Raw genomic sequence first — 27,720 nt, 5'->3', positions numbered from 1 at the left:
AGAGCGCAAAGGGTATGCAGCCAGGTACGTCGTGCTCAAGCACATCACCGTCAACAGATAAAAGCAACTCTTTCTGCTGCTCGAAAGTTAAACCCGCACCTGGGCTTGATAACAAGGGCGGAGACAAGCCCTCGGCGCCAGCAGCAACCAGACCAGCTTCACCAGCCAACAAAACTTTTATTTTAAACAAATGCGCCTTCAAGTTAGCTCTAACACTGTCCCTAAGTCTCTTATCCCCCACTTCGAACTTATAAAAGTCAGCGATTTTAACGAGCTTATCTCGTGAGCATCCATCCAAAAAACCTTTGGTGGTCGCTGTTATGAATGCCTGCACAATTTCATCCATTGCGCACAACACACCCAGCAACAACAGAATGGACAGTGTTAATAACCAGCGTGTGTAGAGGCAACTGCAGATTCAAAACGGAACTTCCCGGCTATCTGTCTGCCTAACCAAACATCTGACTAAATAACTCCCCCTTAGTCTTCATGAGGCGTAGCGGTGGGTACTTACACACTGAAGACCACTGGTCCAAGAGAGGCGACCAGAAACTGGCAACCACCCCGAAAACCACAGCCGTGCTCCCAAGCAATTTTAGGGAAAAAGGGAAAGGGAAGCCCTAGCCGCCATACCCCAACACTACAAGGACCCTGCAGTGGATCCCAAAGGAGAGACACCGCTAAAACCTACCCGGGGAATCACTCTGTCAGGTACAACACACACGCACAGATCAACACTTACCTTCCATTGTCACCACTAACGGCCACATCAAAGCAAAAAAAGACAATTATAGCCTCACCAGCCTGAAACACCAAAAAACAATAAACAAAAACATTACAGAGTTATCAAACTGAAGCCAAAACACACCTGCCAAAGCGCAACCAAACTCACCATATAAGGCGAACTACGTCACCACAAACAGAGGGAATCCCCACAATCGCACTGGAGCGTAATCAACAGCTGGCCTCCCCCCACGGGCAACAAACCAACCAACCAACTAACTCGACTAACACGTGCTCCAATTCAAACAAAGCGCTCAACCGGGCTAACAAACTTAAACAAACAACAAATGATATCTATTATATATATGCACGAAAATGGAAAAAAAACAACAAAAAAAAGAAACAATCTTACCAAAACTCCAGTTGGGCTCCAAGTTCGGATGAAGAAAATGTTGCCAAGAAAAAACATGACATGGTTAGCTGTTTTGACTGGTTAGCTAGCTTTGCTAATTGGCTGCAGCAGGTAACACTTGAAGCGGGCGGCTGGTTGTTTGATATCAGCGTTCAGGCATTTTCCTGAGCAAAGACAACTGTTATTGGCAAGAGAAGAACGCGACAGATAAGGAGGACCAGGACCAAGAAAAGTCTTCAAAGGGGGAAAACTTCAAATTGTTCCTGGATGTCAGCAACTCCGCTCACTACTTTGCCTGCTTGAGTTGGACATGTGCTGGACGGTGGATAAAGGGCCTTGCTGGAGACTCCTGACCATAACGTCAAAAAGGTAGGGATCGACGTGCTCTTGGATTTTTTTGGGAGGTTGTTCCTTGTCCACTGAAAGGTGGTGTCTCAGGTGGTTTTTCAATTCATTTTGTTTTATTTTTTTACTTTTATAATTTTGTTTTCATTGTAAACACACCTGCAAACCTTGGAACAATGTCTCTCTTGTGTTAATCTTCCCAAGGGAAAATTGTTCTATCTATTTTATGTATTTATTCATTTTCATGATCGTTTCTTGTTCACCCATACTGATTTAGGATGTTGATCCTTGTCCACTTGACAATGCTGTTTCTTTGAACTTTACATTTAAAAAAATAACCCACTGTAAATACACCTGCACATCTTGGAAGGTGTCTCTTTTGTTCATCTTCCCAAGTAATGATGATTTTCTTTCACTCTGGGATGTTTTTTTTCTTATATTTAGACTATTTATTTTCACTGGGAACAGTGACCACTGGAAGAAGGTCTCTCTTGTTTTAATCTTCCCAAGGAATTATTCTTTTAATTATTTATGTTATTTATAATTGTTCCTTGTCCACTTGAGAGCTGTGTCTCATTAGGTCTTTTAATTTTTTATTTTATTTTTTTTTTAACTTTGCTTCTTATTTTCACTGTAAAGACACCTGTAAACCTTGGAGCAAGATCTCTCTTGTGTTCATCTTCCCAAGAAATTATTATTTTTATTTTCATAGTTTTTCCTTGTCCACTTGAGAGCAGTGTCTTGTTATGCTTTTAATTTAATTATTTATTTTACTTATATGCTTTTTTCACTCTAAAGACACCTGTAGAGTTTGGAGGAAGGTCTCTCTTGTGTTAACCTTCCCAAAGCATAATAGTGTTGTTTTTTTTTTTGACATTTCTTTATATTATTATTTTTTTATTTTTCCTTGCCCACTTAACAATGATGTCTCTTCAGGATGTTCAGTTTATTTATTTATTTTTTTACTTCTTTAGTTTTGTTTTCATCCTAAAGACACCTGAGGTCCGTTTCACAAAGCAGGTTTATTAAAAACTCTGAGTCTGTTAACCCTGAAATGAGGGAAACTCTGAGTTTTCCGTTTCAAAAAGGGAGGTAACTCAAACCAGAGAAAGAAGTGTAACTCTAGCCTCTAACAGTTTTCCCTTGTAATAGTATTGTGATTGCAAAGGACTACATTTAAACTTACGCATTGACCCGGGCAGCAATGTTCTCCCACGCCGTCTCCCTCTCTTTTGCAGCTGCAGCGGTGTTGCACTTCTTTCTAAAAATGTTTTCAAACTCTGCATATGAGCGTATTAAAATTTCCAATTCGAGTGGGGTGAAGAACGCAGCCCTCCGCTTCCCCGTTGCCATGGTGACTCGTCAAATCGGGGCTCCATTGATGCTGGCTTTTTATAGTTGTGGTGCACGCCCTTAACTCCAGGTGAAACTACTCCGAGTTGATTAAACCAACTCAAATCAGCTCTTCTGGAACCGGAAACTCAGAGTTTCCTATCTCAGAGTAGATCAACTCAGAGTTCAGGGTTACACTCAGAGTTTGTTGAACCTGCTTTGTGAAACGGACCCCTGCAAACCTAGAAAGAAGGTCTCTCTCGTGTTTATCTTCCCAAGGAACATTGATTTTTTTTCTGACCAATTCTGTTTTTAAATGTTGTTCCTCTTCCACTGGACAGAATATTGTGATATACTGTCATGTTCTTAATGTACAGTTTATATCTCCTCTTGTATCAAATCAGCTATTAATTACGATATGTACATTTGATAAGCTATCAGCTTATCAAACGTACATATCGTAACACGTTTTCTCTGTCCTGCTTTTGTGTGAGTTGAATCTTTAAATTTGACCTAATTTGTGAATGTTTAGTCTATTTTCCTTCCAGGTCTCTGGGATACTATGGAGATTTTGTGGTCGAGGTCCTTTCAGCTTTTGTGGCATCTGGAAGTTCCTTTGCACCCTCGACTGTTTAAAAATACAAAAAAAAAAACAAACAAAAAAAAACAGCAAAAAACCACACAGATTTTCCTTTGCATCACTTCCATCTCAGGCAGGAAGAAAATGCTTTGGATTTTATTGTCCATTTACATTTCATCTCTAACCTGTAGTCATGAGCTTTGGATAGTGACCAAAAGAATAAAATCTGAATACAAGTGGCCAAAATAAGTTTCCTCCGCAGGCTGTCTGGGCTCAGCCTTGAGAGACTGACCAGTTGAGGTGGTTCAGGCTTTTGATCAGGATGCCTCCTGGGTGCCTCCTGTTAGAGATGATCCAGGCATGTGCAATTGGCAGGAGGCCCCGCAGCAGACCCAGAACACGCTGGAGGGATATCATCTCATCTCATCCTCATTATGTTCACAATCTCACATTTTGTGCTATATAAATTAAATTAAATAAATTTGAATTGATATTCTGTTAAAAATGTATATGTTCTTGCCATGTCTGCTTTGGGGCTTCATTTTCGTGCTTGTGGCCTCCACAAAGACAGGTTGAACCTGAAAAATCTGAACTGCCAATATATGTGAAAAAGGTTGCCAATGTGTTTGCTTTTCTGTTTTTGTTTGTGATGGTATTAGACTTGCAACCTGTCTAATCAAAGCATGTGTGGGGACAAAGTTAACTGATCGTTTTTCCTGAGTGAGAATTTTCTATCGTTCAAAGTGTTGCTGTTCATAAGAAAAAAACCTGTGACAATGGCTGCACACCAACATTATTTTATTACGATTCAGTGCAAGACTACAAGCTACAGCACACTGGCATTTTAAAATCTGTTTAAAATTTGTCAAGTACAATTTAACATGGCATTACAGTGCTGCACTTTGGGTTCTTCCAAACAAGGGCTTTTAGTTAACATGTCAATATTATAAATGCAAAAAATGCAAAATCAAAAAAAGAAAAAACCCAACTCAGATGATCACAAATAATGAAAAAAAAAAGATAATTATGTTCCCTGAGAAAGTGTTTTGATGTGTGTATACTTTGTTAAAGACTGGAGAAACAAATAGTTAAAGATTTTACACCACTTAAAAAAGAAGGTAACTGTGACCTGGATTAGTTTGAACATTCTTCAGAAAAAATTTTAAATGTTAATCGATCCAACATCTTCAAATACCTTGGTACTCATGTTTGCAATGTCCAACATACAGAGGTTCTGCTTGTATGCCGCGCCTTGAAAAGAAAAGGAAACAAAAATTATGAGAAATCAGTGTAATTATGAGAAAGAGCTATGTGTCGCTATGTTGGTGCTAAACTCTTTAGGGATCCTGGATAAAATATAAAGTACCTAACGAGCTTGCAGCGAAATTCCTGTAAGCGAGGAAATGCCATGTCCACGCTGAGGGTCTGCTTCTCATCACTCCACAGCCTCTCAGCAGCGGCACTCGCCCTGGGCCTGTGAGTTTGGGTGCAACCAGTGATTATTGGGATTAATTTAATGCATTTTTTACTGCGCTTACTATATTAAGTTAAACATTTTAATGATTTCAGGGGTCTTTTTAATCTCGTACCAAAGACGTGGAGTGAGATTGGTGGCGTCGACATACTCCCCCCACATGCAGACCTCCCCCCCTATCACCAGCTTCTTCTGCTCCTCAGTACCTGTGAGGGGATGGTGAATAGCTTTGCTTTAAACATATGATGGATTTTAATTAAAGATAGTTCATTATAAATCAGAACCTTTACTTCAAATTTATCACACCACTTCAAGTCAAAACTCAGCAAGTCAGCATGTAAATATGCTTCTACGTGCTCCCATAACCAACTCAAAACTGAGCCAGGTTACATAACTTGATATAACTTGGCCATGCACACACCCGAAAAGTTCCGTGGCTGCACAGTGTAGTAGTTGCGCCAGTCCTGGCCATAGGAAATGTGGTTGATGTACCAGGGGGCAGCTAGGAGGACCCTCATGCCAGCTTTGGTCATCTTGCTCTGCTCTGCCTTATAACTAGCGGGGGTGCCCTTCCAGATGTGCAGCACAGTGTCCTTAGGAATCTGAGCAGGGTGACAAACAACAGGCTGTATCGCCCTTCTGTGATATATTGAAGCTAACCCCTCTGCCTGCTGTATCTTTGCGTTGATAACTCTGTTTAAATATGATGTTTTATATTTCAGAAAATAGACAAATAATAACTCCTCAAGCAAACTGGTTTGACTTCTTTAGGGGAAATGCCATTGAGCAGCTTGACAGGAAATGTCAACTTGTGTTAAAATTACTTAGCAATAGATGTCTACATTTTTGTAAACCAGCAGGAATGCCCAATAGGCTTCAAGTTACAGTTTCCAGCTGGAATATTTAATAATGCACCAACATGGCGCATGGTTTATTGGCAGTTCATCTAATAAGCAACTTGAATGTTAAACAATATGGAGTGCTTTGGATGTGTATTTCTCTTCTGTGCTGGGCCTTTGCTTTCTTAATTTGATGAAGGAAGCTTTGTGAAGTTACTGCCAGTGGCAACAATTCATGCTCTGGTGTGTAAGGGAAGAGTGTGCATGTTAGCTATGGGGCATTAGACAGCACTGTGATCTTAAATCACAGCAATCACACCTCTCTGTAACTGTGTCCCAACTCCATACTGCATTTTTAAAAACCTTTTTCTACTGCTTGTCATATGTTCACAGTGGAAAGGTGATTAAGAAATACAATTTTTAAGGCTATTAAAATTTGCTGTGTACAATTTGTAAATCATGTGGAATTGGGACACAGAATAACGTCTTTAACGGTCTTTGCTGTCACCTAGTGGTCAAGCTGAACATAGAACATTATGTGTTGCACTAAGAAAGGTTTGACTGTGTATATATATTCTATATTTTATAGGAAACCAGGTTTTACCTGTAAATTATTACTTGAGACAAAAACCACAGCAGACTACACGATCTGAACTAATCACAGCACACAGGTTGTTTTCTGACCCTTGAAGGCGAGGGGCCACACGGTGTAGTAGCGGGCCCAGTTGTGTGTTGGCCCTGGCTTGTCCAGATACCATGGAGAGGCCAGGATCACCCTGAGCCCTGCTTTAACCACCCTGCGCATTTCACACAGGTAACAGCCATCTCTCCACACCTCCACCACGGAGAGAGGGCTGTGCTGCAACACAATGCTACAGACTGTTAGACGTATGTGCATGAATTGGTTGTGTGATACATTAGCTGTTGCAGCAAGTGTTAAAAAGAGTATGTGGATGTTTTATATATTAAATAGTTTTTGCAGATACTTAAACTCAACATAAAACAGCTGAAATAATATTTTAAAAAATAAATTAGGACAATTATGTCTGATACAATGTAATACTTCACTGGTGTGAACTAACGTGGTGTTGCAATGCAAAGAGAAAAAAAATCAAATTAAAATATTGATACTTGTGAATATGTACATCAGGACATTCCATATCATAAACCCCTGCACTTGCAGAAAAGATATTAAGAAAACAATGTCTGAAAAGCATGTATGCCTATATAAACACCACAAATGTATGGTTCTTTTATATCATAAGGTGTTATTTGTGTGGCTGTACTTACTCGTTCATGGTAGTCAAACACATCCTGCCACACAATCGATGTCTTATTGAGAGCTGAGGTGATATTCATAATACTGGAAATGAGACATTAAAGTACTGTTAACATGTGAGTTCATTTCCCAGAGATTTCTACACTCCTGTTCCCCAACCTACTTCTCCATGTAGAATGCTTCCAGTTTGGTGAAGTCCACCCCAAATCCCATCTTGTTCATGAATGCTCGGACATCAGGGTTGGATTTCCTGTGGAAACAAGCAGTGTTTTTTTTGTTTTTTTTTTAAACTTTTTTTATTTAAGAGAGATATATACCAACTTCAGCTACTTGGAACAAGATATAAACTTGTTCTTCCTCTTCTCCTATTTTCACATTTTTTCCTGAACAGATGAAAACAAATATACAGCTAATGTGTACAAATTCAGTAACAATGTCAACAAACAAATGTTGAGTGAAACCAGCAGGGCAAAAATAGCCAGAATTATGAAATGATCCGTCACAATTCAACCTACCAGCACGTAAAGTCCACCTCATCCCCTCCTAAGTGGATGTAGGAATCAGGAAACACCGATGACACTTCTTTAAATAGTCTTCCCATGAACTTGTAAGTGGAGGGTAACACAGGATTAACAGGACCAAAGGTACCAGAGGGGGTGCTCCCTCTGTAGCAGGGAGTCAGCAGGTCAGACTGCCCTGGGGAATAAATAGTCAGCATCAGAATTCGTTCTGTATTGTCTTTAACCCTTTAACACCTGGATCGACATCAGTTTTCTTGTGCTGCGTTCAGAAGCCTTTTGCAAGCATTCAACCCTCTGAAAGATGAGAACACTGGTTGGATTTCTATTGAAAACATGGGGGGAAAAACATGATGAGAAACTTGGCAAAAAATTAGGAAAAGGTGACAAAAAAATACCAGAAAATAAACTGGGGGCGATTATTTGATATTATCCAAAAACAGCAAAAGAAATGCCTGAGCTACTTTTTTTTTTTTACATTTTAAAACTACATTTATATATTGTTTTTGTTTCTTATTTTATTTTTTGTAACTTTTAACTAATTTCTTGCAATTCCTGTTTGGCTTATTTTCAGATAATTTCCTTGTAACTTTCTTTATTCAATTTCTTATATCAAAATAACATCAAGAGATGGCTCAAATATCAAATATTTGAGCCATCTCTTGACAAGTTGCTGATCTCTTCTTCCTGTTTTTTGATAGAAAGCAAGCCAATTTGCTTAGTTTTTAAAGGGCTAATTTCTTGCATTTTCTAGTAAGTGCAGTGATGTAGTTATAAAAGTCCTCCAGATAAGAAGGGACTCAAACTAAAGATTCAGTACATGTCTTGTTTCCATTTATAGTCTTGGTTTGCAGGTTTGGCAGACAGGATTCCTGGGCCCAAACCAGGCAAAATGCCAGGAACTTTTAATGTTGAAGATCAATGAGCTGGAATAATTTAGGCACACCAGTTGTATTAAAAGTACATTTTACCTTTTCCCCAAGATAAGGTGTGGCCGGGTGAATCGAACTCAGGAAGGACCCTTATTCCCCACAACCTGGCATGTGAGATCACCCTTCTCACATCTGACTGCGTGTAGATGTGAGTCATCGGATGGAAAGCCCCCTGAATGAGAGCCAGAAGCCTTTTGTTCAGGGTTCAGGCAACTTTTTCAGTATTTTCCTACCTCATGACTCCACATGCAGTGCTTAGAAATCGAGCATAATATTAAATAACCATGTTTCATCTCCTTAAACGCAAATACATCCCCAATTCCAAAGAAAAGAGGTGAGACAGGGGCATGTTTACCACTAAATTACATCATCTTTTTCTTTTAACACCGTTTTACTTCCCAACTTCTTTGTATTCAGGATTCTACATTTTCAAATTAATTTTCAAACTCTAATGAATGTGCAGAGTCACATACCTTACTGGAAAGGTCTGGAAAACTGCGGCTCTGGTAAGGGAAGGAGGGATCATCAACAATGTGCCAGTGAAACACATTGAACTTACTGTAGGCCATTGCATCCTAGAAAGAAAAATGGATGTTATTACCACTGATGATAGGTGTCATCATTTGAGCAGAAGGCTGAAATTCCAATCATGTCATCTGATTATTACCAGAGTTTTTAAAATGGCCTGCACTGGTAGATAATGGCGTGACGTATCCAACAAAATCCCCCTGAACTGAAAGCGGGGGAAGTCGTCTATCTCAGTCTTGTTCACAAAATACTAAAAGAGAAAACAAACAGGGAGGGGGGATTTAATTGATCTGCCCCATACATTAATCAAGCTCTATAACAAGGTGAGGTGGGGCATTCGAGATGTATGACTTTAGAGTTTGTGCATTTGAAAAATTCGGACTTACTGAGCCAAAATCATCTTGATACACCAGCTGACTGAAGGTTTCCAGACCTATGCTTAATCAGAGTACATACATTCAGCAATCATGCAAATCTGAGATTCAAGATACTTAGATCAGTTATTAAATATTGGCTAGCATGAGGGATCCAGTGCATCTTTCTCTAAAGGCTTTCATAGTGTTTCCAACATGTTTGTCTCATTTTTTTGGAGTTTGTGTTCACACATTTGTATTTTACTTGTGTCTTTGTCATTGGCTGTAATCACCTCTTAAGGCACCCCAAACGGTTTGTGCATTCAGAGACGCATGTCCTGCTGAGACACTCAGATTGTCTGGAATGCAAATAAGAGTGAATAAGACAATGCATCAAACCCAACTGTGACCTTTAGACCAGTGGTTCTCTTTTTCTAAATGCACCATTACTTACATCTCTCAGAGGAGTTCTCACTTGGGTAACTTTCACAATCATCATGGTCGACGCTGATCTCAACAGTAAATGGTTTACCCTCACTGTATTGCAGAATGTCATTTCCTGTTGGTCATAAAAGTTAGATTATTACAGTCACGAGTTGCTGGGTTGAAGTTCTGTAGAGACTGCATATGCTGCCTGGATTGGATTTTCAAAATGTTACATTCAACTGTCATATAAGCTATGCTTTTGGAAAGCACAAACATGAAGCTGTGCTCCTCTGATCCATTGTGATTGTGGGTTGTTGGATACACGGGCCTAATGCAGGCTGACCGATGAACTGCTGCCTCTACAAAGCCCCATTGATCTACTTTAAAAGCCAACATGACAAACAGAACATTCAAAACAAAACCAGTGAGCACTTTGCTCCACATTTTTGTGCATTCATAAACTTACACGTGAGAATCAACAGACTGCCAACAGTAGAGTTTATTAAGACAATATTTATAGAATTTTTAGCATACTAAATGACATACAAATAGCACAGCAGATTGTGGTATTATGGATATTGTAATAAACACTTTATGTGCCATTGTTGATAGTATGACTGGACCTTTAAACTCCAGCATGTAGTAAAACCTTACTTTCGTTTTACCAAACTTTTAATTCCACCTCACTTTATCACCTACCAGAAGTGTAGTCTGGAAAAATGAGAGGAAAGTATCTCTTGAATGCAGCATCCAGAACAGAACAGCCCTGCTGTGCGGCTGATTGACTTCCATACCCAAAGTAGAAAGCCTGCGGGCTCAGAGGGTACCGCTCGGCAGAGGAGGTGAACGTCTGCGGTAACGGCCACACTCCGTCCACTGTTTGTAGGCCGAGCTGGAGGATAACTAGTATTAGCATATTAAAATTTGGACGAGCGTATCGTCCGAAACCAAACACACACTGGACTTCCATAACAGTCTGTGATACTACTCCATTCAAAGGCAAACTGCACTGTCAAGCTGCGGCAGTCAGGTGCTCAAGAGTATGCAGTCACATGACTGGGGCCACAAGGTGTGGGTGGTTTTTTTTTTATATATATATATATATTTTTTTATTTGTTTAGAATTAAAAGGTGAAAATGGAAATGATTAATACAGTTTTTTTTTGTTTTGTTTTATATGCTTTAAAAAATCGTTCATACTTCTAGGTCACATAATTCACTACAGAAATTCTGTTTATTCTGCGTGTAAATTAACGTTACTGCAGCTGGAGTAATGTGAAGATTGAAGAAAATGTAAACTAAAATTGTGGGAGACAAAACACAGATTACCATGAGGTTGGTTACAAACGTAAGTCTGGTTTTGGCTGATAAAATATGAGTTTTGCCATTTCAAAAACACATCCTAAGCACAAGGCGAGGTCAGAATTGTATAGGCTAGTTCGCCTATTTGTTTTTTTTTTGTTTTGTTTTGTTTTTTTTTTAAATAATGTTTATTTTTTAAATTTCCAACAGTTGGCCTTGTCTATATTTTATTGGGGGGAAGTTGTTTTGTAAGCTTACTAATAAGTTTAGCTGCACGTACATAAATCTGGCGTATATTAATTATTCTGTGTATTTAAAAAGCGTTTTAAACATGTTGCGAAAATAAAAGTGCTCAATATAAATACAATTATTATTCTTTTTACATTTTCCTGTACAGTCCATCTGACGTAAGGCCGTCGTCAGTTGGTGACGCTGTATCTCTTTGTTGGCTTAGCAGCGGCGACGTTTTGTTGTTATTTTCGCTGCAGCTGAAAAACAGGCTCGGATAATTTTGGTTTTCGTATTGTTCCGCAACCAACATTTCACACACTGTAGACTTAGGTGTGCTTGTCACAAGTTGATAACCACCCTAGGAATGGACTCAGACGAGGGTTATAACTATGAATACGACGACGAAGAGGAGGAATGTAGCGAGGATAGCGCCGAAGAGGAGCCGGAGGACGACACCCTGGAGCTCGGAGAGGTGGAGTTGGTCGATCCCGTGGTGGCCGGTGGGGAGCGAGATGAGTGCGGCGAGACTGGTGGAGGTGGCCACGGTCCCGGCGAGGAGGAAGAGGAGGACTACCGCTTCGAGGTTTTGACCGCCGAGCAGATCCTCCAGCATATGGTGGAGTGTATCAGGGAGGTCAACGAGGTCATCCAGGTAGGTATTCTGGTATGTCGGCGTCAGGAAAGACCGGGGTCCAGGCTTGGGTGAAGCATAAACAGGCCATGGACGTTAGCTTAGCCGTTAGCCTTGTAAGGAGTAGTTTACTTGCTGGAAGTTGGCAGTTTGACAGCAGTGCTACGATTTACTCAATACCAAAATTAGTTTTTCTCTCAATGTGGCTCTCGTTTGCATGGGTAGCGTTTAAAATGAAGACATGGGCAACATTAAATGTGTACACTGAAGTAACTATTTCCATATGAATTTTGTACCAGGAAGTAGTCTAATCCCACTGAGAAGTTGGCAGCAACGTTTGCTAAGCTAACGTTAGCTTGCAAGTTAGCTAGCTTGCTAACTAGCCAACTGTAACCGTTAACCTAGCATCTAACTGGAAAAGCATAACGTTTTTACTGTTAACAAACTGCCAGCTCGCACAAGACGGCGGATGGAGTACGTTAACCAAACATTTTAAAGTTATCTGTACAAAATTTGTAAAATAACCTATTCATTGGCGTTATTTTTATGATTGACGAAAGGCTTGGTCATCGAGTTGGTTAGCAAGTTATATTATAGGTTATTAACGTAAACGTTAACAAGCTGTCTTATCGTGACGTCCAAAAAGTTTGGGTGGATCACACGAATGGACGTTGTAATTTGGCCACAACTATATTTTAAATTTAACGTAAGGGGGAACTCAGAGGAGCCCTTCGGCTTAGCGTTATCTTGGGCCTCCATTTCCTTTCACCTAGCTACACTTGAGTACAGAATAAAATGGAAAGTGGTCTTGATAGACCTGTCAATATAACGTTTTTTTGAGAAACTGTGTTGTTTTTGTACATGAAATGTTGTTTGAGTATTATTATTTTACTCTAAGCAAACCCAAAACCTAAAATGTGTAAAATATCAGTACAGTAGATACGTACAACCGCATGGCAGTTGATAACAGCAGAAACAATTGACATGGTGATTCTTCTAAATATAGTATTTAGAGCTACCTACTTAAAAAAAATAAGATTAAAAAAATCTGCAGCCCAAACAAGTAACCTTTTTAAAGATGAATAGCTACATATTTTGTATCTAAATAAAAGTATTCAACGTGGAGAGTGTGGCAGTAGGAGAGCTAGCGTTATTGGAATTTGCTTTTCTTGTAAATGTCTCAAGTGACTTTGCCTTCTCATGTCAAGAGTGACTGGTTTTGCCTGGCCTCTGAAGAAGCAATAGGTGTAAAGTTACAAGTGGCTGAAGGATGTATTTCATCTGCAGAGACCTCATTCACTGTCAAAGATTCCACTGCCCACTTCAGATAGAAATAAAAGGCAAAACTTGTATGGCAGTTGTCCATGACTATACTGTGAGTTATAGCGGATATTTCCCAAATTATTTACATCAGTGAGGGTAGACCATGCAGAGGACAGACTACAGACTCTAAAATGAGACTCAAATTGAATAAATGCCTCTCAGCATAATTTTAACCATCACGAAGGTAGAGGAATTGCAGCGCTGTTGTGTCAGACTGAATAACTTTTAGCTAGGCATACCAAATAAACTAGCAACCAAATACCATTTACATACTTAATTCTGTTATGTTATCAACATATTGGTATCATTGTCATAGGTTTTCTTGGGGTATTTTCCTCTTCAGTTGCATATAGTAACATACAATAATTAAGATTTTTGCACATTTTTGTGTTAATGATAGCAAGAAGACAGATATGAAAAGGGAGGAACTGCAGTGAAGGGCCTTTTGGCTAGACTTGAACCCAGGCCTCAAAACATACTGAAATATATTCAAAACATTATGATATGATTGCTAACTGTTTTCAGTGAACAACTAGAATTTTCAGATACATATTCCTATTCAATTATACAAATATCATAACATAACTGATTCTCTTGCATCATGATACATTATTATCAAATACATCTATTGTAATAGTATTGTGTCAAACATTACTCTGTGAATCTGACCATTAATTTAATCATGGTGTAGTAACGTAAAAAAAAATGATTGTATAAACATATACACTGGGACAACTCCCTTATCTTATCTTGCGATTGCTGAGATCAATCCCTCGTGCTGTGCTTTAAACAGTTGAACCACGGCACTGTGACATAGGTATTGTACTCTGCTGTTGCACCATCATGATTTCACAATTTCAAAACGTGATGTAAATAGCTTTTTTTCATGCAGTTTTATCCTGAAATATACAAAATGTGTTTATACTTCACTTCTCTGATGTTTACATGCATCACTACCATACCCAAGTAACAGTGGGAAACCCCTTAATGCCTGTAACCATAGTGACACTTGGTACACATCAGTGTGGTGACTTTGGTAACTAGTCAAAATTATTTGTATCATTTATTATTATTATTATTATTATTATTATTATTATTATTATTATTATTATTATTTATATGACAAACCAACAGGAATGTTTGGTGCTTTTATTTCTAGGATTAATTATTTTAGCAGTGTTGAATGTAGAGGGGAGTAGATTTTTTTGATCAAAAAGTTAGAGCAGCAGTGTTCTCTTGTATTCTGCTGTACAATTCCCACAAGCAAACTGCATTCAAAACAATGCAAAACTTTTTTTTTTATGTTGTTCAAAGGAATTGCACTGATGGAGTGTAGCCTTGATTATATTGTCAACAAACAACCAATCGATGTTTTCCCTGACTGATGGCTAGTCAGATTTTGCAACAATACACAGATGTGTGGGGGGGTTGTAAACATATGTGTGTATTACAGCGCTAACTTAGACTGGTTCTAAAATGTAACTTAAATTCCAGGTGTTTTTTCCTCCTTTTCCCCCATTCCTGTTTGAACTCTGTATAGTAAGAAACTGCAATCATGTAATTCCATTTGTGTTAACCGCAAATGTTTTTCAATGTATGAAACATTTTAACTTTTCACTCCACCTCTAAATTTCACTTTGCATTGTATAACTTAACTGCAGAGCAGCATCAAATTGTGAACTAGCGCAGGGTTTTTTGTTAGCATGAGCAGATAACAAAATGGGAGGCAGCAAATAAAAAATGTGGAGCAGATCAAAGTCATCATTGAATGCAGCAGTTCCACTCTGCTCACATACTACTCACTCTGCTCACATGCTCACACGCTCACACAGTGCAAATAAGTCAGGAATTTAAGATAGAATGCAGTATTCATTTTGTTCTTGAGCACAAAACTGGTGAGAGCAACACCTGACTGATATTACTGCATGTTACTATATGGACATGTAGTCTTCTAGAATTTCTGCAAAGGTGCGCTGGAGATATTCTTGCAGGTTGTCATTGTGCCAGTGAAAAGTCTACAGACACAGCAAAAATAAAACTTGTTGCTGGCCTATTTCATTTAGAATGAGCTGCTGGCTATGGTTGCCTTCTGTTAAGCAACTAGCCTATTGTGAAAAAAAATAGTTAAACTCGTCATCAGTGTCTTGCAATCCAGTAGAAAAGAGCCGTTAATAATGCAGTTAATACTACCTTTGTGTTAGGGAGGAGTTGACTTGGCTTTGTGGTCACTTTTATGGCTGTAGTCTGTGGTGGTATTTTGTGGATCATAATGTAATTAGAAGTGTTTCAGATGTTTTTGTATACTAACATACATCACTGGACAGTAAATGTTTATGTGCGTAAAAACTATCAAATGTACAACTACTTCCAGAGATTTAAAATTTGTAATTTTTGGGGCGACCTTAAGCTCACCTGGTAGTGTGCACTCCATATGCTGAGGCCTTTGCAGTGGCTCTAGTTCGATCCCGGCCTGTTGTCCTTTGCTGCTTGTCCCCCCCACCTTAAAGCTATCTGTCATCCCACAAAAGAAAAGTTAACTTGCAATAGAAGTATATTTGTGGAAGTGGCATTCATGTCAATCTTAACCCCAATTTTAAGTTGTTACAGTGATAATTGAAAATTAGCAGTAGTTAAATGTCCACTTTAGGTTTATTTCTGACAAACAATTTCTCATTCTTTCAGAATCCTGCAACAATAACACGCATCCTTCTCAGTCACTTCAACTGGGATAAGGAAAAGCTTATGGAAAGGTAAGAATCTCTAAAGGTTATTCTTTATACGTTACCTTTACCTTGTCATCATACATTTCTTAATGCCATTTTAACACCATGATTTCTTTCACTTTTTTTGTCTCAATTTTTCCAGGTATTTTGATGGTAACCTGGACAAGCTTTTCTCTGAGTGTCATGTCATTAACCCCAGTAAGAAGCCTCGGATCCGTCCTCCAATCAACACCAGATCATCGGCACAGGACATGCCGTGTCAGATCTGCTACCTGAACTTCCCCAACTCTGTGAGTCCCATAATGACACTGGCATTGTGTTACACTAGCTGAATGTGTGGTCAGGTCAAAGCTGTGGTGTTATGATGAAGATTTTGTAGAAAGCTATTCAGACAAAGCAGTGTTTTGGCTTTATACCACAATGGATATTTAAGGGACATAGTAACTTGCCTTACACAAAAGGACCTCTAACTGAGGCATCATCTCAGAGTGAGTGACATTTTAATCCCTTTCTAATTTTTTTCAGACCCAGTTAAACACAATAGGTTGCTTGCACATGATGTCATTTCACCCCAAAGAACTGCAGATGGGGGCAGAAAGTGATTTCTGCATGGTGAAGCATTTACAAAAAAGCCAAAGTTTTGTGCTGTGCCAACTGCTCAAATTGGGGGGGGGGGCAAGCAAGCTACTTTCAGGTCCCAAAACTAGTGACACATAAAGGCGAGAAGGTTAAAACTCAAAAAGAAACGGCAGCAGAGATTGATTAAAAACTTCAATCTAAAGTTTGGAGAAGTTCAGTCACACAACACTCTGTTATGTTTTGTATGTCATGTTTTCAGCTGTGTTTCTGAACACCTCTGAGAATAATTGACCTCAATAAACAATGTAGAAGAACTACAGTTGGCCAGCTAGCAGCAGCCTGATGCTTGTGCTGCATCTATCCATGTAAAGTTACTTTAGAGCTGAAACAGCAATATAAATAGATAGCAATTCTCAAGCAAATATATTCACCTCTTGTGCGCCTTCATTTTGCTCTCTATGTAGTATGTGGTCGTCAGGACTAAGTCATTTGTGATATCTATCGCCTCCGCACCAGGCAAATCAGTCAACCTGTGGGGAAAATCACTTTTTCATTAAGTGTAGGGATCATACCCAATGCGTCTAGAAATTTTCTGATGATACCTGCTGCGTGCAGGTCCACCCAAGGCTTTAGCGTATTCTCTTTCTTCCGTTACCAACGATTTTCAACAGGTGTTCCTCACTTCCTGCCCCCATCTGATGTTTGCGCATCATCGTCTGTGACTGCAGACAAGCTAAAGCAAAAGGAAAGATGGATAACTTGTCTTCAGCTAATGCAATCCCATTATTTGTGATAAAGTACTATGATTAATATTTTTACATACTTTCTATAGCCACAGATGTAAATCTATGAATGTGGCGTAGTGTCATTCAGTCAGTTTATTCAGAGTATTTACTGTTGTTTCAATTATTTATCAATACAGCAGACTAATTTTATTTTACATGTAAAAGGGATAAATGATAAAATCCAAAGATTGTTTTAGTCACCTACTAGTCATACTGTAGTAAAATTTTAGTTGAGACTTTGCACCCTGTAAGCAGACACCCCCTATACCAGCTGGTGGATTTGCCAGTTGGGGTTAGGATATTGAAAACTGTTCCAATTTTAAGAAAGGATTATTATTACAAAGAACCAAAGGGAAAACTATTTTAAAAGTGTTACATAACTCTGATGAAAAGCATAATGCTCCTGTGTCCTCCTCACACATCTGAAGTCAAACACAGCAAATGCTGTAATTAGTAGCAATGCTGTAACCTTTCAGTTAGAAATGGGAAATGAGTGTCCCAAAGATGGTGTAATTTGTATCCCTTATTGACCCAGCTCTTCTCTATCAAGTGCCACTCACTGCTTCAAACTTGGTAGGGGCTTGATCTTTGTGGGTGTGTCACAATCATACATGGTTACATACAGTTCTGTGCTGTCTGTACAGACTGATAGAGGAAGTGTAATTGTTTTAGGGCCACTCTGTTGGCAAGCTCTTTTCCATTAATATCAGGCAGATGCCTTGAAGCCAGAACATAACATAACATGATAGACAAGGCTGATTCATTCATGGCCATCATGTATTGAAGGACATGGCATACTTTTTATCAACAGAAAGAATTTAAATTTCCATGATCACAGGTTGATATAAATTAAAGGCACACTGCAGTTTATAGCTCTGTTCTTGTAATGGAATATATTCTCTCAACAAAGAATAATGAATACCATCACAGTCAGATGGTTTACTGTTTCAGCTTTGATATCAATATGTTTTCCCAAAATCAGAACAAAAGCTGCATAATTCAGATTATTTTAATGTGCAGTATTTGTGTGTTGGAGGTTATAGTACACCAATCAATTGGTTGTCTTAATCCATCTGTAAAAGGTGTCTTCTTCAGGTATTGTCTGATACTGTTTATAGTATCACCAGCAAATGTTACAGACAACTCTAGCTTTATCTGCTTGGAGTTTCGCCTTGCTATATTTGCGTGTTTTTTGTTTTTGTTTGTTTGGTTTTTTTGGCCGTATCAGAGATTTTCATCGCTACCTCTTGGATGCGTTCTGCTTACGGTCTGGCACTCAGTACCTTTTCTTAAATTTTTGACCTCATGTGCACTCTGCGCCCAGGAATATCCCAAACACAGAAAAATAAAAGAAAGGCACAGGCAGAGGCCAGAGTCCCTGCAGATACGTTTGTATGAGTCTATCCATTGTTTTTGTTTGTTTGTTTGTCTGTTTGTCTGTTTGTTTGTTTGATTGTTTGATTGATTGATTTTTAAGGAAAATGATGCACCTCTTAAAACAATATTGTTTTTTCCACCAATAGATTCCTTTTAAAGGCCTGTCTCCAAAGGCTTTGCCTTGCCTGCTTACCAGAAGTGCATAATCACATGATTTACGAGATACTTCTCTCTTACAGTATTTTACAGGCCTGGAGTGTGGACACAAGTTCTGCATGCAGTGCTGGGGAGATTACCTGACCACCAAAATCATAGAGGAAGGAATGGGACAGGTACTCACTAAGATTTTAACTATGCTTACAAGTCACTGATCACTGTAAGTCTTGTAACAGCTGTCTTACTAATGATTTTCCTTCTGTGTTGTCTCTTCAGACCATTTCTTGTCCCGCTCATAGTTGTGACATTTTGGTTGATGACAACACAGTCATGTGAGTATCTTTGCTTATATTTCTCTTCATGTTTCATTGCATATTGGTCAGAATATGTAGATATGAATGGCCCATTCTGGTAATGAATAGAGCAGAATACCAAAATGACTTCTCTCGTTTTTGTATATGTCTCATTTTGACATTATCAGTGAACAGAGACAGATGCAGTTCTTGAGAAGTAGCACTGTGACATCTGTAATGTTGAAATCAGATATGTTTTCTTTATTTATAGTATAGGTCTGTCGTGCATTTAACAGGAAAAGGAACAACATTTTTGAGAAGAAAGAACAGGAAGAATTTTTACCTGAAATTATGCCTTTTAAAAGAACGTTCTTAGTACAGGGCTCTCTAATTTACACCTCTACTTAACTACTTTACAGTGTTGATGTTCAGCCTGTAGTGCTATGACATATACCTCCGCATTGAAAGCATGGACACTAATCTCTTGTACCAGCTCTTAAGCTGACAGTAATTGACTTAACCTACATTCAGATCTGACCAGCTAGCAAGAGACCTAACAGTGTTTTCACTGACTAGTTTAGGGTCAGTATAATATTTCATGTAAGAATTATGTACTATCTACTACTGATTTAAAGATCAGTAGTCTGCACTTAAACTCTTAGTTTTGTAGCAATTCAATTTGTAGTAATTATAGGTTCACAGTTAATGCAGACAAATGAATCTTTTCTCTATAATGTTTACAGTTGTACTTCATTGAACTTCAAATTGTGTGACATCTTTTTGTTCCCTGATTTGTCTCTTGGAAGTTATGCACTGAATATGAAGCAAGGAAGCTTCAACCAAAGTCACCCATTTTATATAAAGAAGGCTAATAAATGATTTGACCTCTCCTATAGGCGCCTCATAACAGATTCAAAAGTGAAGTTGAAGTACCAGCATTTAATTACGAATAGTTTTGTAGAGGTAAGCTTTGAGATTTTTTTTTCATCTTAATAGTTTGTTAAAATGGAAGCCCTGATTTATGATTGATTTATGTCAGGTTATCCTGTATTACCATTTGGAAAAGCAGGAACCTTCTCTGTACTTAAGTGTCCATGAAACTTTGAGATGATATTCTACCTTTCATTACTCCTTCAAGTGCAATCGACTGTTAAAGTGGTGCCCTGCACCAGACTGCCATCATGTTGTCAAAGTCCAGTACCCAGATGCCAAGCCAGTGAGGTGCAAGTGTGGACGTCAGTTCTGGTAAGACAAAAGTGTACAAGATTACCCTGAACCGGCAGTGACAGTACTTAAGTGTAGACTAGGTGCTTTAAATGGTCATTTTTAAAAAACATGTTAATTTGACTTGTGATGCAGCTTCAACTGTGGAGAGAACTGGCATGATCCTGTCAAGTGTAAGGTAAGCCAAGTGGAAATATTAAGCCACTTTACAGAAATGTTAACCTATTCCTCCAGCATCTTGAGTGAAAATCTATTAGATTAGAATTCAATTTCTTATTCTTGCACAAATTCTTTTGCAGTGGTTGAGAAAATGGATTAAGAAATGTGACGATGACAGTGAAACTTCAAACTGGATTGCGGCAAATACTAAGGTATGGTCCTAAGCCATCAGGCCTTCATTATTGATTTGGACACAACTCTAGACTAATGACAGACCTGCCAAAAAAACTTTGTTTCTCAAATCTAAATACCTATAGACTTTAAGCATGTTTTTCTTTTTCTTATAGGACTTCCTCTTAAAAGTTTGATTTCTGTACATACTTACAAAACATATTTCACTCATGACAGGAGTGTCCAAAATGCCACGTGACCATTGAGAAAGATGGTGGCTGCAATCATATGGTTTGTCGGAACCAGAACTGCAAAGCTGAGTTCTGCTGGGTCTGCCTGGGTCCATGGGAACCCCACGGCTCAGCCTGGTAAGAGCTAATGGCTTATTTAAAAAAAGGCGATGGTATTACTTCTAGTGCTGTAATAGAATATATTTAAAATAGGTCTGTTTTGAGTGTTGACATATGTGTGTGTGTGTGTGTGTGTGTGTGTGTGTGTGTGTGTTAAAATTAAAAACGTGTATCTTTTACACATGCCGAATATGTGGTGCAGATTGGCATGTCATGCTATTTTATGTTTGAATACACATCGGACATCTGCAATGATATTAGAGAAAGCATGACAACATAAAGTATTGTCATATAGAAATGATATGTGTTTGGTATTCTGGAAAGCATTGATGAGTCTAACCCAGCTATTGTGTTTTAGGTACAACTGCAATCGCTACAATGAAGATGATGCGAAGGCAGCCAGAGATGCTCAAGAGGTACTGTATTACACTCAGACCCTTGCATGCCGTGTTATTTTGGCAGATATGCAGATATGACACATAATGGCACAATGTTTGTCTTTGTCTAATTTTTGGTCAAGATGCCCTTCTTCAGTGTGCTTCATTCAGCCATATTGCCACAGGTTTAACTGGTAAAGATCTAACGGTGCCTCAATGAGGCCTCAATTATTTTAACCATATGCCTTAATTTGGTATTCTTTACAACTTACAGAATGTATGGGTGCAGTCACAGTTTAAATCTGCAGTGGGAGGCTGTCTGAACGCTGTGCGGAGAAGGTTTTGCCCTCTAATCTGATTTTGTCTTGTACTCTTAATGGACTCATTTTTGCGATGCCGTTGTTAATAAAATGTTTGAAGTGGAACTACAGATACACCCGAATACAGTTGAACAATGTCAACATACGCTGACACAAATCAGTGTAGGTGAGCTTGACTAACATGGCTAACCGCACTAAGATGACTAGCACACTACAGCTGATTAACAGCAACTAGTGCACTGCCAAAACTTCCCGGGTAAAAATAGAACTCTTGTATTTCTGTTTCAGACATGTAGGAAGCAGGCATAAGTAGACTATTTTGACAGCAATTTTTTGGAGCCACAGGGAGTACCAAACCGAAGATGTCCCACACTGAACCGAATGTGCCATACTGAGTTACTGAGGACAAATACATGCACTGTTACATCACAGAATAACTGTGATTTCTAATTACACAGAGGCAGCAGCATCCCAATTATTATTTCCATCCCGCTGCATTGGATGAAACAAAATTCAGACAAAAAAATTTCTGAAAAAAAAGATATATATATATCTTGCAACAATTTTATTACCTCGCTTGAAAATACTTAAGAAAAAATAAAAGAATGTAATCCATTCCAGCTGATCAAACAAGTGACAGTCCCTCATGTAACCCTGCTGTACAGTTTGAAGACGTTAATCCCAAAACAGTGGGCTAGATCAAGAGGGAATGCTTCTGTGTTAAATATAAATGTCTATTACACCTCTGATGAACATCATTTATGATTGTTGCATATTGAAGAATGGTGTCTTGGAAAGACAGATAGATACATAGATATTTATTTGTCTTTTTGGAAATTCATTGTATGCTTTACAGCAATTGTCAGATAGATGAACAGAAAATGGTGTCTTGTCTGAAACAACTGCAGAATACAATCAAGACATTTCATTATATATTGCTAATTATCCAGTACCCAGTGAGTTTGAAGATCAACAGTCTAGTCCAAATCACGTTGAGCATGCTTGAGTTAAAGCCGGTGCCATGATGTGTGTGCAGCGCTCCAGGGCAGCCCTGCAGAGGTACCTGTTCTACTGCAACCGCTACATGAACCACATGCAGAGCCTGCGCTTTGAGCACAAGCTCTATGCTCAGGTCAAGCAGAAGATGGAGGAGATGCAGCAGCACAACATGTCCTGGATTGAGGTGCAGTTTCTGAAGAAGGCTGTGGATGTGCTGTGCCAGTGCCGCTCCACACTCATGTTCACTTACGTCTTTGCCTTCTACCTCAAGAAGAACAACCAGTCCATTATTTTTGAGGTATGTTAAAAAGTAATTGTTGGCATAACCGAGTAGATGGTACAAGACATAAATATCTTTGGTCATTTCAGTATTTATATTATATTTACAAATACCATTTGCAAAGCAGTTTGTGATGATTGATAATTTTGTCAGTAATCACCACCATGAAAAGAGCAATCAAAAAATTCCAATTGAATTGTTCATTAACAGTGTTTTTAGTGCTTCATAAAGGCAGCACTGCAATTCTGAACTAACTACATCTAGATTAACTAGATCCTCACCATCCTTGAAGACGATGCCTGATCCTGTGGTTGAAATTTGTCCCTACAAGTGATTGTTATACCTGGCTTGCAGACAAACAGATATGAAATCCTGGCCACATTTCCATTCTTCGTTCCTCTCTCTGGCAGCAGAACTCGTCCAGACTGAATTAGTCACGCGATTTTTGGGAGGAGTGATATAGGAGGAAATCAGCTCAGACTTCCTGTAGTCTGAGCTGGGTCTTAGGCAGGATGCTTCAAAGTAGTGCTGGGTGATATGGCTTTAAAATAGTATTGTGATATTTTAAGGCTATATTGCAATACCCAGTATATATATCAATATTTTTAAATGTCTTTTAAACTAATGTTAAATACTGAAATACAAAATTATTAATGAACCATAGTTACAGTAAAGTTAAATGAAGTAGCTACTGTCAAATAATAAAGTTGAATACACTACTGTTATAATGACATTAAACAAAATACAGTTGTAAGGGGGCCGCCTCTAGCTCACATGGTAGAGTGTGCGACACGTATGATGAAGGCTTTGCAGCAGCAGGAGTTCGAGTTTGGCCTGTGGCCCTTTGCTGTATGTCATCCCCCCTTCTTGCTGCCATCTTTTCTGTCTATCTCAAGCTTTCCTATAAAAAAAAGAAAGAAATCAAAAACAAAACTAAAAAACAAACAAACAAAAAATAAATAAATATATATAGATATATCGATATAGATATAGATATAGATATAGATATATCGTTATAATGAAGTACTTTTATTATTAGATTTTAAAAAAATATTGTTATAATTAAATAAATCAAAGCAGGAAACATGGTGCCTTTATTTTAAAGGACCTAGCTCGTCTCAGACTGGAAGTGTCGATGTTTTCGTTGTGGACTTGAAGCTTCTAGTCAACAGTTGCATGTTGGCATTAGCAGATAATTCTACAGATAGCGCGGAACCTTAAACCGTGAGGATTTTGTGAACAGGCAATAAACAACTTCCTAGTTCATACGTTATTAGTATTTGCAAGTTACACTGGTGCTCCGTGATCGCAAAATGTGACTAAGTAGACTCGATCTGAGCTCTGCAGACACAAACTCGCTGCCTCACCTGCTCACACTACCACCGCTGCCACTCATGAAGTTAGAGCCCTGCTCTGTGTGTGTGTCTATGAAAGGCGGGGAGCCATAGAGGAGAGCGAGAGAAGCCAAACGTCGGTGGCTAATGTATGCACTGTAGTCATTTTATATGTGTCACTTGGAACAAGCGTATCCTTGAGTACATTCGATACTTAATCATGGATAACTGACATTTCTGTCAGAACAATTCTGTTAATCAGTTTTTTGATTAATCAGAACAACCAGGCAGACCTGGAAAATGCCACTGAGGTGCTGTCTGGCTACCTAGAGCGGGATATCTCCCAGGATTCCTTGCAGGACATCAAGCAGAAAGTACAAGATAAGTACAGGTCAGTGAAGGAAGAATCATAATCACTGCTTACAACTAGCCTCAGTAGTTTGTTTTGGGACACTAAATAATGTTTTGTTTCTCTTTAGATACTGTGAGAGCAGGCGAAGAGTGCTGCTACAGCACGTGCATGAAGGCTATGAGAAGGACCTGTGGGAGTACATTGAGGATTGAGGACACGTCCCAATGCAACGGACTCTTGAGTATCTTGACAAACTAGAGCGCTGATGCAATTTAACAGGGCAGCACGGGCCTTCTGCCGCCTCTCCTTTGGCAAACCAACCACTTTTGCATCATTTTTTCCTGGATTTGTTTAACAAAATCTTCAAAGTAAATTCTATTTAAATAAAAGGTAGAGTAATAAAAAGAAAGTGTACTACAGTATTGTTAGCAACAGAGTGGAGTCTTGAGAAAGCAGAAAATCCATCTTAAACAAATACATCCTTTTGGCTTGTATTGTAACACCTCCCCTGAACTATCTTTTTTTCCTTTGTTTTTTTTCTGTTTTTGTTTTTTTTTTTGTTTTTTTTTTTTGCTTGTGAATCTTTTCTGTTTTGATTTTTGACTTTTGTTTTCCCATTAGTGTGAAAATGTTTTCAACACAGCTTTAATTGTCCTGGCCATGTCTGCAATATGTGGTGAGATCTTTGTCTGAGTGGCTGAATGTTGATAGGTTGATTGCAAAGGGGCAAAGACATTTCAGGGGGGAAAAGAAGAAAAAAATATCATCAAATGAACAAAATAGCAAGTCTGTATTTTTCAATTTGTAAATAGTCCATATGCATGGGAGTTTAAGAGCAAGAGTGGCACGTGTTTGCATAATTTTGAAATTTTGAAATATTTATTCTTTACCAATATTGAGACAGGTGTACTTTTGCCATGTAGGTTGAGTCTGTCTACTCCCTCCATAGTGTGTGGGAGCTTGGATGTCTTTGGCAATAAGACATTTGTCCTTTCATCCTCAGTCTCTTCAGATCAGTGCAGAAGTTGCACCTTATCAGTAACTCTAAGTGGGGACTGATAGAAAGAATTTCTCTTAGTTGCCAAGTGATCAGATAAAGGACTCAGTGAAAGTGCACAGCTGAGTTAGAAAAACCAAGAGCAGAAAAGGTTTTACAGTTCAAAGGTAAGGTAGAACGTACCGGCCCTGTGTCCTCCTGTTCTAACCTTTTGCCGTACCCTCTTAGTTGTTTGTAGAGGTGTTTAACATTTAAGAACATTACTGATTATTTGCAAGAGCCAAACTGAGTGACATTCACTCTTTTTCTTTTTTTCTCTCTTTCCTGACGTGGCTTGAGATGGCCCTCTTAAAGCTCAGCTTGCACCTTGGGGATTGAATGAGGGTAATAGAATGTACTGACAGCACAGCTTTGGCGTGCTGCTAATTGAGCTGGATCACTGTCAAACAGGGTCAGGCATTTGCATCACTCTTGCAGGGAATACTCGGGTGGTATGGGCCCGGTAGTGGTCGTGCTTCCTCGAAGATATCTCTTGCCTCGCAGTGAGACAAAACGCAGCTTAAAACCAAGCTACCCAGATGGACTTGTGTGATCCTTAGGCAGATGAGGAATATAGGGCAAACTTCTAAAGGTTGTAGGACTGTTTTATAACGCTGTTATGCTTTTGCATTAAAGACTGTATTTTTCGCACATGGGTTGAGGATTCGACATTGAAATGTCAGTGCCCCCCCAGGTTTTGCATTGTTCTATGTGGTGGTTACTCTGGTTGTCAGGCTCTCTGCTTGTAAATGCTCGTTCATGTCTCTGCAATATGGCAGTCTTCACAAGATTGACTGGAGGGGACGTGAATAAACAGGCACCGATGCAAGTCAGAAGATGACACCAAAGTGTCAGCTTTCATTAAAACACATCCTTTAACCCAGTTTCAGATCTTTGGGGAATTCTCTCCCAAATGCTTCTTATGTGTTCAAACTTATTATTTTATCCTAGCAAAATTATAAACTGTATTGTTTATTTGAATAAATGTCATGAGAAATCTCATTTTTGGGAGTACTGTGTGAGTCATTAGAGTAGGTTTTGGTCTCAATCATATGAACTATCCAAACACCCATGATGCATTTCTGCGCTGTGTATTTTGCGATGTAGTGTATGACAGACCTTGGCAGAGCTGTGTCTTCCAGAATTGCGTGGAGTTTATTTGGTAACTTTATTTGAATTTCTGTTTTAGGCTAACATGTTAGCTTTTTTTGCACCACTTATACTTGCGAATGTGTGGTGGTTGGTTGTATGATGTCACTTTTAAATTAATTTTGTCTCCTAAGTCACAAATCAATGATGGAACAAGTTGAATGGATAGTAACAAAAGATGGGCTACTTTCTCTAAGCTGTCTTGCAGTAACACACCAGTTCTAGCTGTGATCATTAGGCTAATGTGCTCTCCAGGACTCTGTTTTCATTGTGTCTGCTAGTAGTTCATGAACATGTCGACATAACGTTTGAAGTAACAGAAGCAGCTACTTACATTAAATTGAGACATCCAAAAAACTTTTAATACTTTTCTACATATCTTTTCTTTATGCTATCAAAGGTGTTTTATTTCCTCTTAGTGTAAAAATGTGGGGAAAATTAGTTGTCTGTTTTGGAGAAAATATTAAAGTGCAAAATGTTGCAAACATCGTTCTGGCACGGGTGGTTGTTTGATAATGGACACAATGTTTTTGTTGTGGCAGCGGCCAAAAAAAGTTTTCGCCACAATCAATTTTTTTTTTAAACTGTGTCCTCAACAAGAGTGCCACTGTGTATTGTGGTCATCACTTGTACAAGCTAAACCCATCTATCTATAAAGGCAAGGTGCGTGTGTGTGCGTGTGTGTGCGTGTGTGTGTGCGTGTGTGTGTGTGCGCGTTCGCTTGTACATGCTACATAGTGAGGACCAAAATATTTTTGCAGCAGAGTGAGGACATTTTGACTGGTCCTCATTTCTTCAAAGACAGTTTGAGGGTGTACACTTGTGTTTT

The 27,720-nt window shown here is 38.8% G+C and overlaps 2 protein-coding genes across 2 annotated transcripts; one reads left to right on the top strand and one right to left on the bottom strand.

Moving 5' to 3' along the window:
- Positions 1 to 4,173: 4,173 nt before the first annotated feature.
- On the bottom strand, positions 4,174 to 10,768 carry hexa (hexosaminidase A (alpha polypeptide)). The gene is made up of 14 exons (XM_042496823.2): positions 10,441 to 10,768; positions 9,770 to 9,874; positions 9,609 to 9,674; positions 9,349 to 9,395; positions 9,102 to 9,212; positions 8,908 to 9,009; positions 8,474 to 8,606; positions 7,500 to 7,680; positions 7,148 to 7,234; positions 6,996 to 7,068; positions 5,288 to 5,468; positions 4,982 to 5,072; positions 4,759 to 4,866; positions 4,174 to 4,643 (listed from the first exon to the last, which is right to left on the bottom strand). Exons 1-14 carry the CDS (start codon positions 10,709 to 10,711, stop codon positions 4,580 to 4,582), a joined length of 1,620 nt encoding a protein of 539 aa, XP_042352757.1. The 5' UTR covers positions 10,712 to 10,768; the 3' UTR covers positions 4,174 to 4,579.
- Positions 10,769 to 11,464: 696 nt separating this feature from the next.
- On the top strand, positions 11,465 to 26,744 carry arih1 (ariadne ubiquitin-conjugating enzyme E2 binding protein homolog 1 (Drosophila)). The gene is made up of 14 exons (XM_042495903.2): positions 11,465 to 11,925; positions 15,910 to 15,977; positions 16,093 to 16,240; positions 18,931 to 19,023; positions 19,124 to 19,179; positions 20,037 to 20,103; positions 20,279 to 20,385; positions 20,500 to 20,542; positions 20,664 to 20,735; positions 20,932 to 21,062; positions 21,403 to 21,460; positions 22,778 to 23,038; positions 24,633 to 24,745; positions 24,834 to 26,744. The coding sequence occupies exons 1-14, from the start codon at positions 11,638 to 11,640 to the stop codon at positions 24,916 to 24,918; spliced, it is 1,590 nt and encodes a 529-aa protein (XP_042351837.1). The 5' UTR covers positions 11,465 to 11,637; the 3' UTR covers positions 24,919 to 26,744.
- Positions 26,745 to 27,720: the final 976 nt, after the last annotated feature.

Source organism: Plectropomus leopardus, chromosome 7, assembly GCF_026936395.1.
Source record: "Plectropomus leopardus strain MGB_pleo_1.0 chromosome 7, ASM2693639v1, whole genome shotgun sequence".
In the NCBI taxonomy this organism is placed as follows: domain Eukaryota; kingdom Metazoa; phylum Chordata; class Actinopteri; order Perciformes; family Serranidae; genus Plectropomus; species Plectropomus leopardus.
This window is presented reverse-complemented; position numbering and strand designations above follow the sequence as displayed.

What these genes read in the sequence shown, in the direction of transcription:
- hexa (XM_042496823.2), bottom strand. Translation starts at nt 10,711, where the DNA reads ATGGAAGTCCAGTGTGTGTTTGGTTTCGGACGATACGCTCGTCCAAAT. An exon ending in TTCCAGACCTTTCCAGTAAG is followed by an intron (nt 8,607 to 8,907) that starts GTATGTGACTCT and finishes GCTCTCATTCAG; the next exon opens with GGGGCTTTCCATCCGATGAC. An exon ending in GAGGTGGACTTTACGTGCTG is followed by an intron (nt 7,235 to 7,499) that starts GTAGGTTGAATT and finishes TTGTTTCCACAG; the next exon opens with GAAATCCAACCCTGATGTCC.
- arih1 (XM_042495903.2), top strand. Translation starts at nt 11,638, where the DNA reads ATGGACTCAGACGAGGGTTATAACTATGAATACGACGACGAAGAGGAG. An exon ending in ACCTGAACTTCCCCAACTCT is followed by an intron (nt 16,241 to 18,930) that starts GTGAGTCCCATA and finishes TCTCTCTTACAG; the next exon opens with TATTTTACAGGCCTGGAGTG. An exon ending in AAGTGTGGACGTCAGTTCTG is followed by an intron (nt 20,386 to 20,499) that starts GTAAGACAAAAG and finishes CTTGTGATGCAG; the next exon opens with CTTCAACTGTGGAGAGAACT.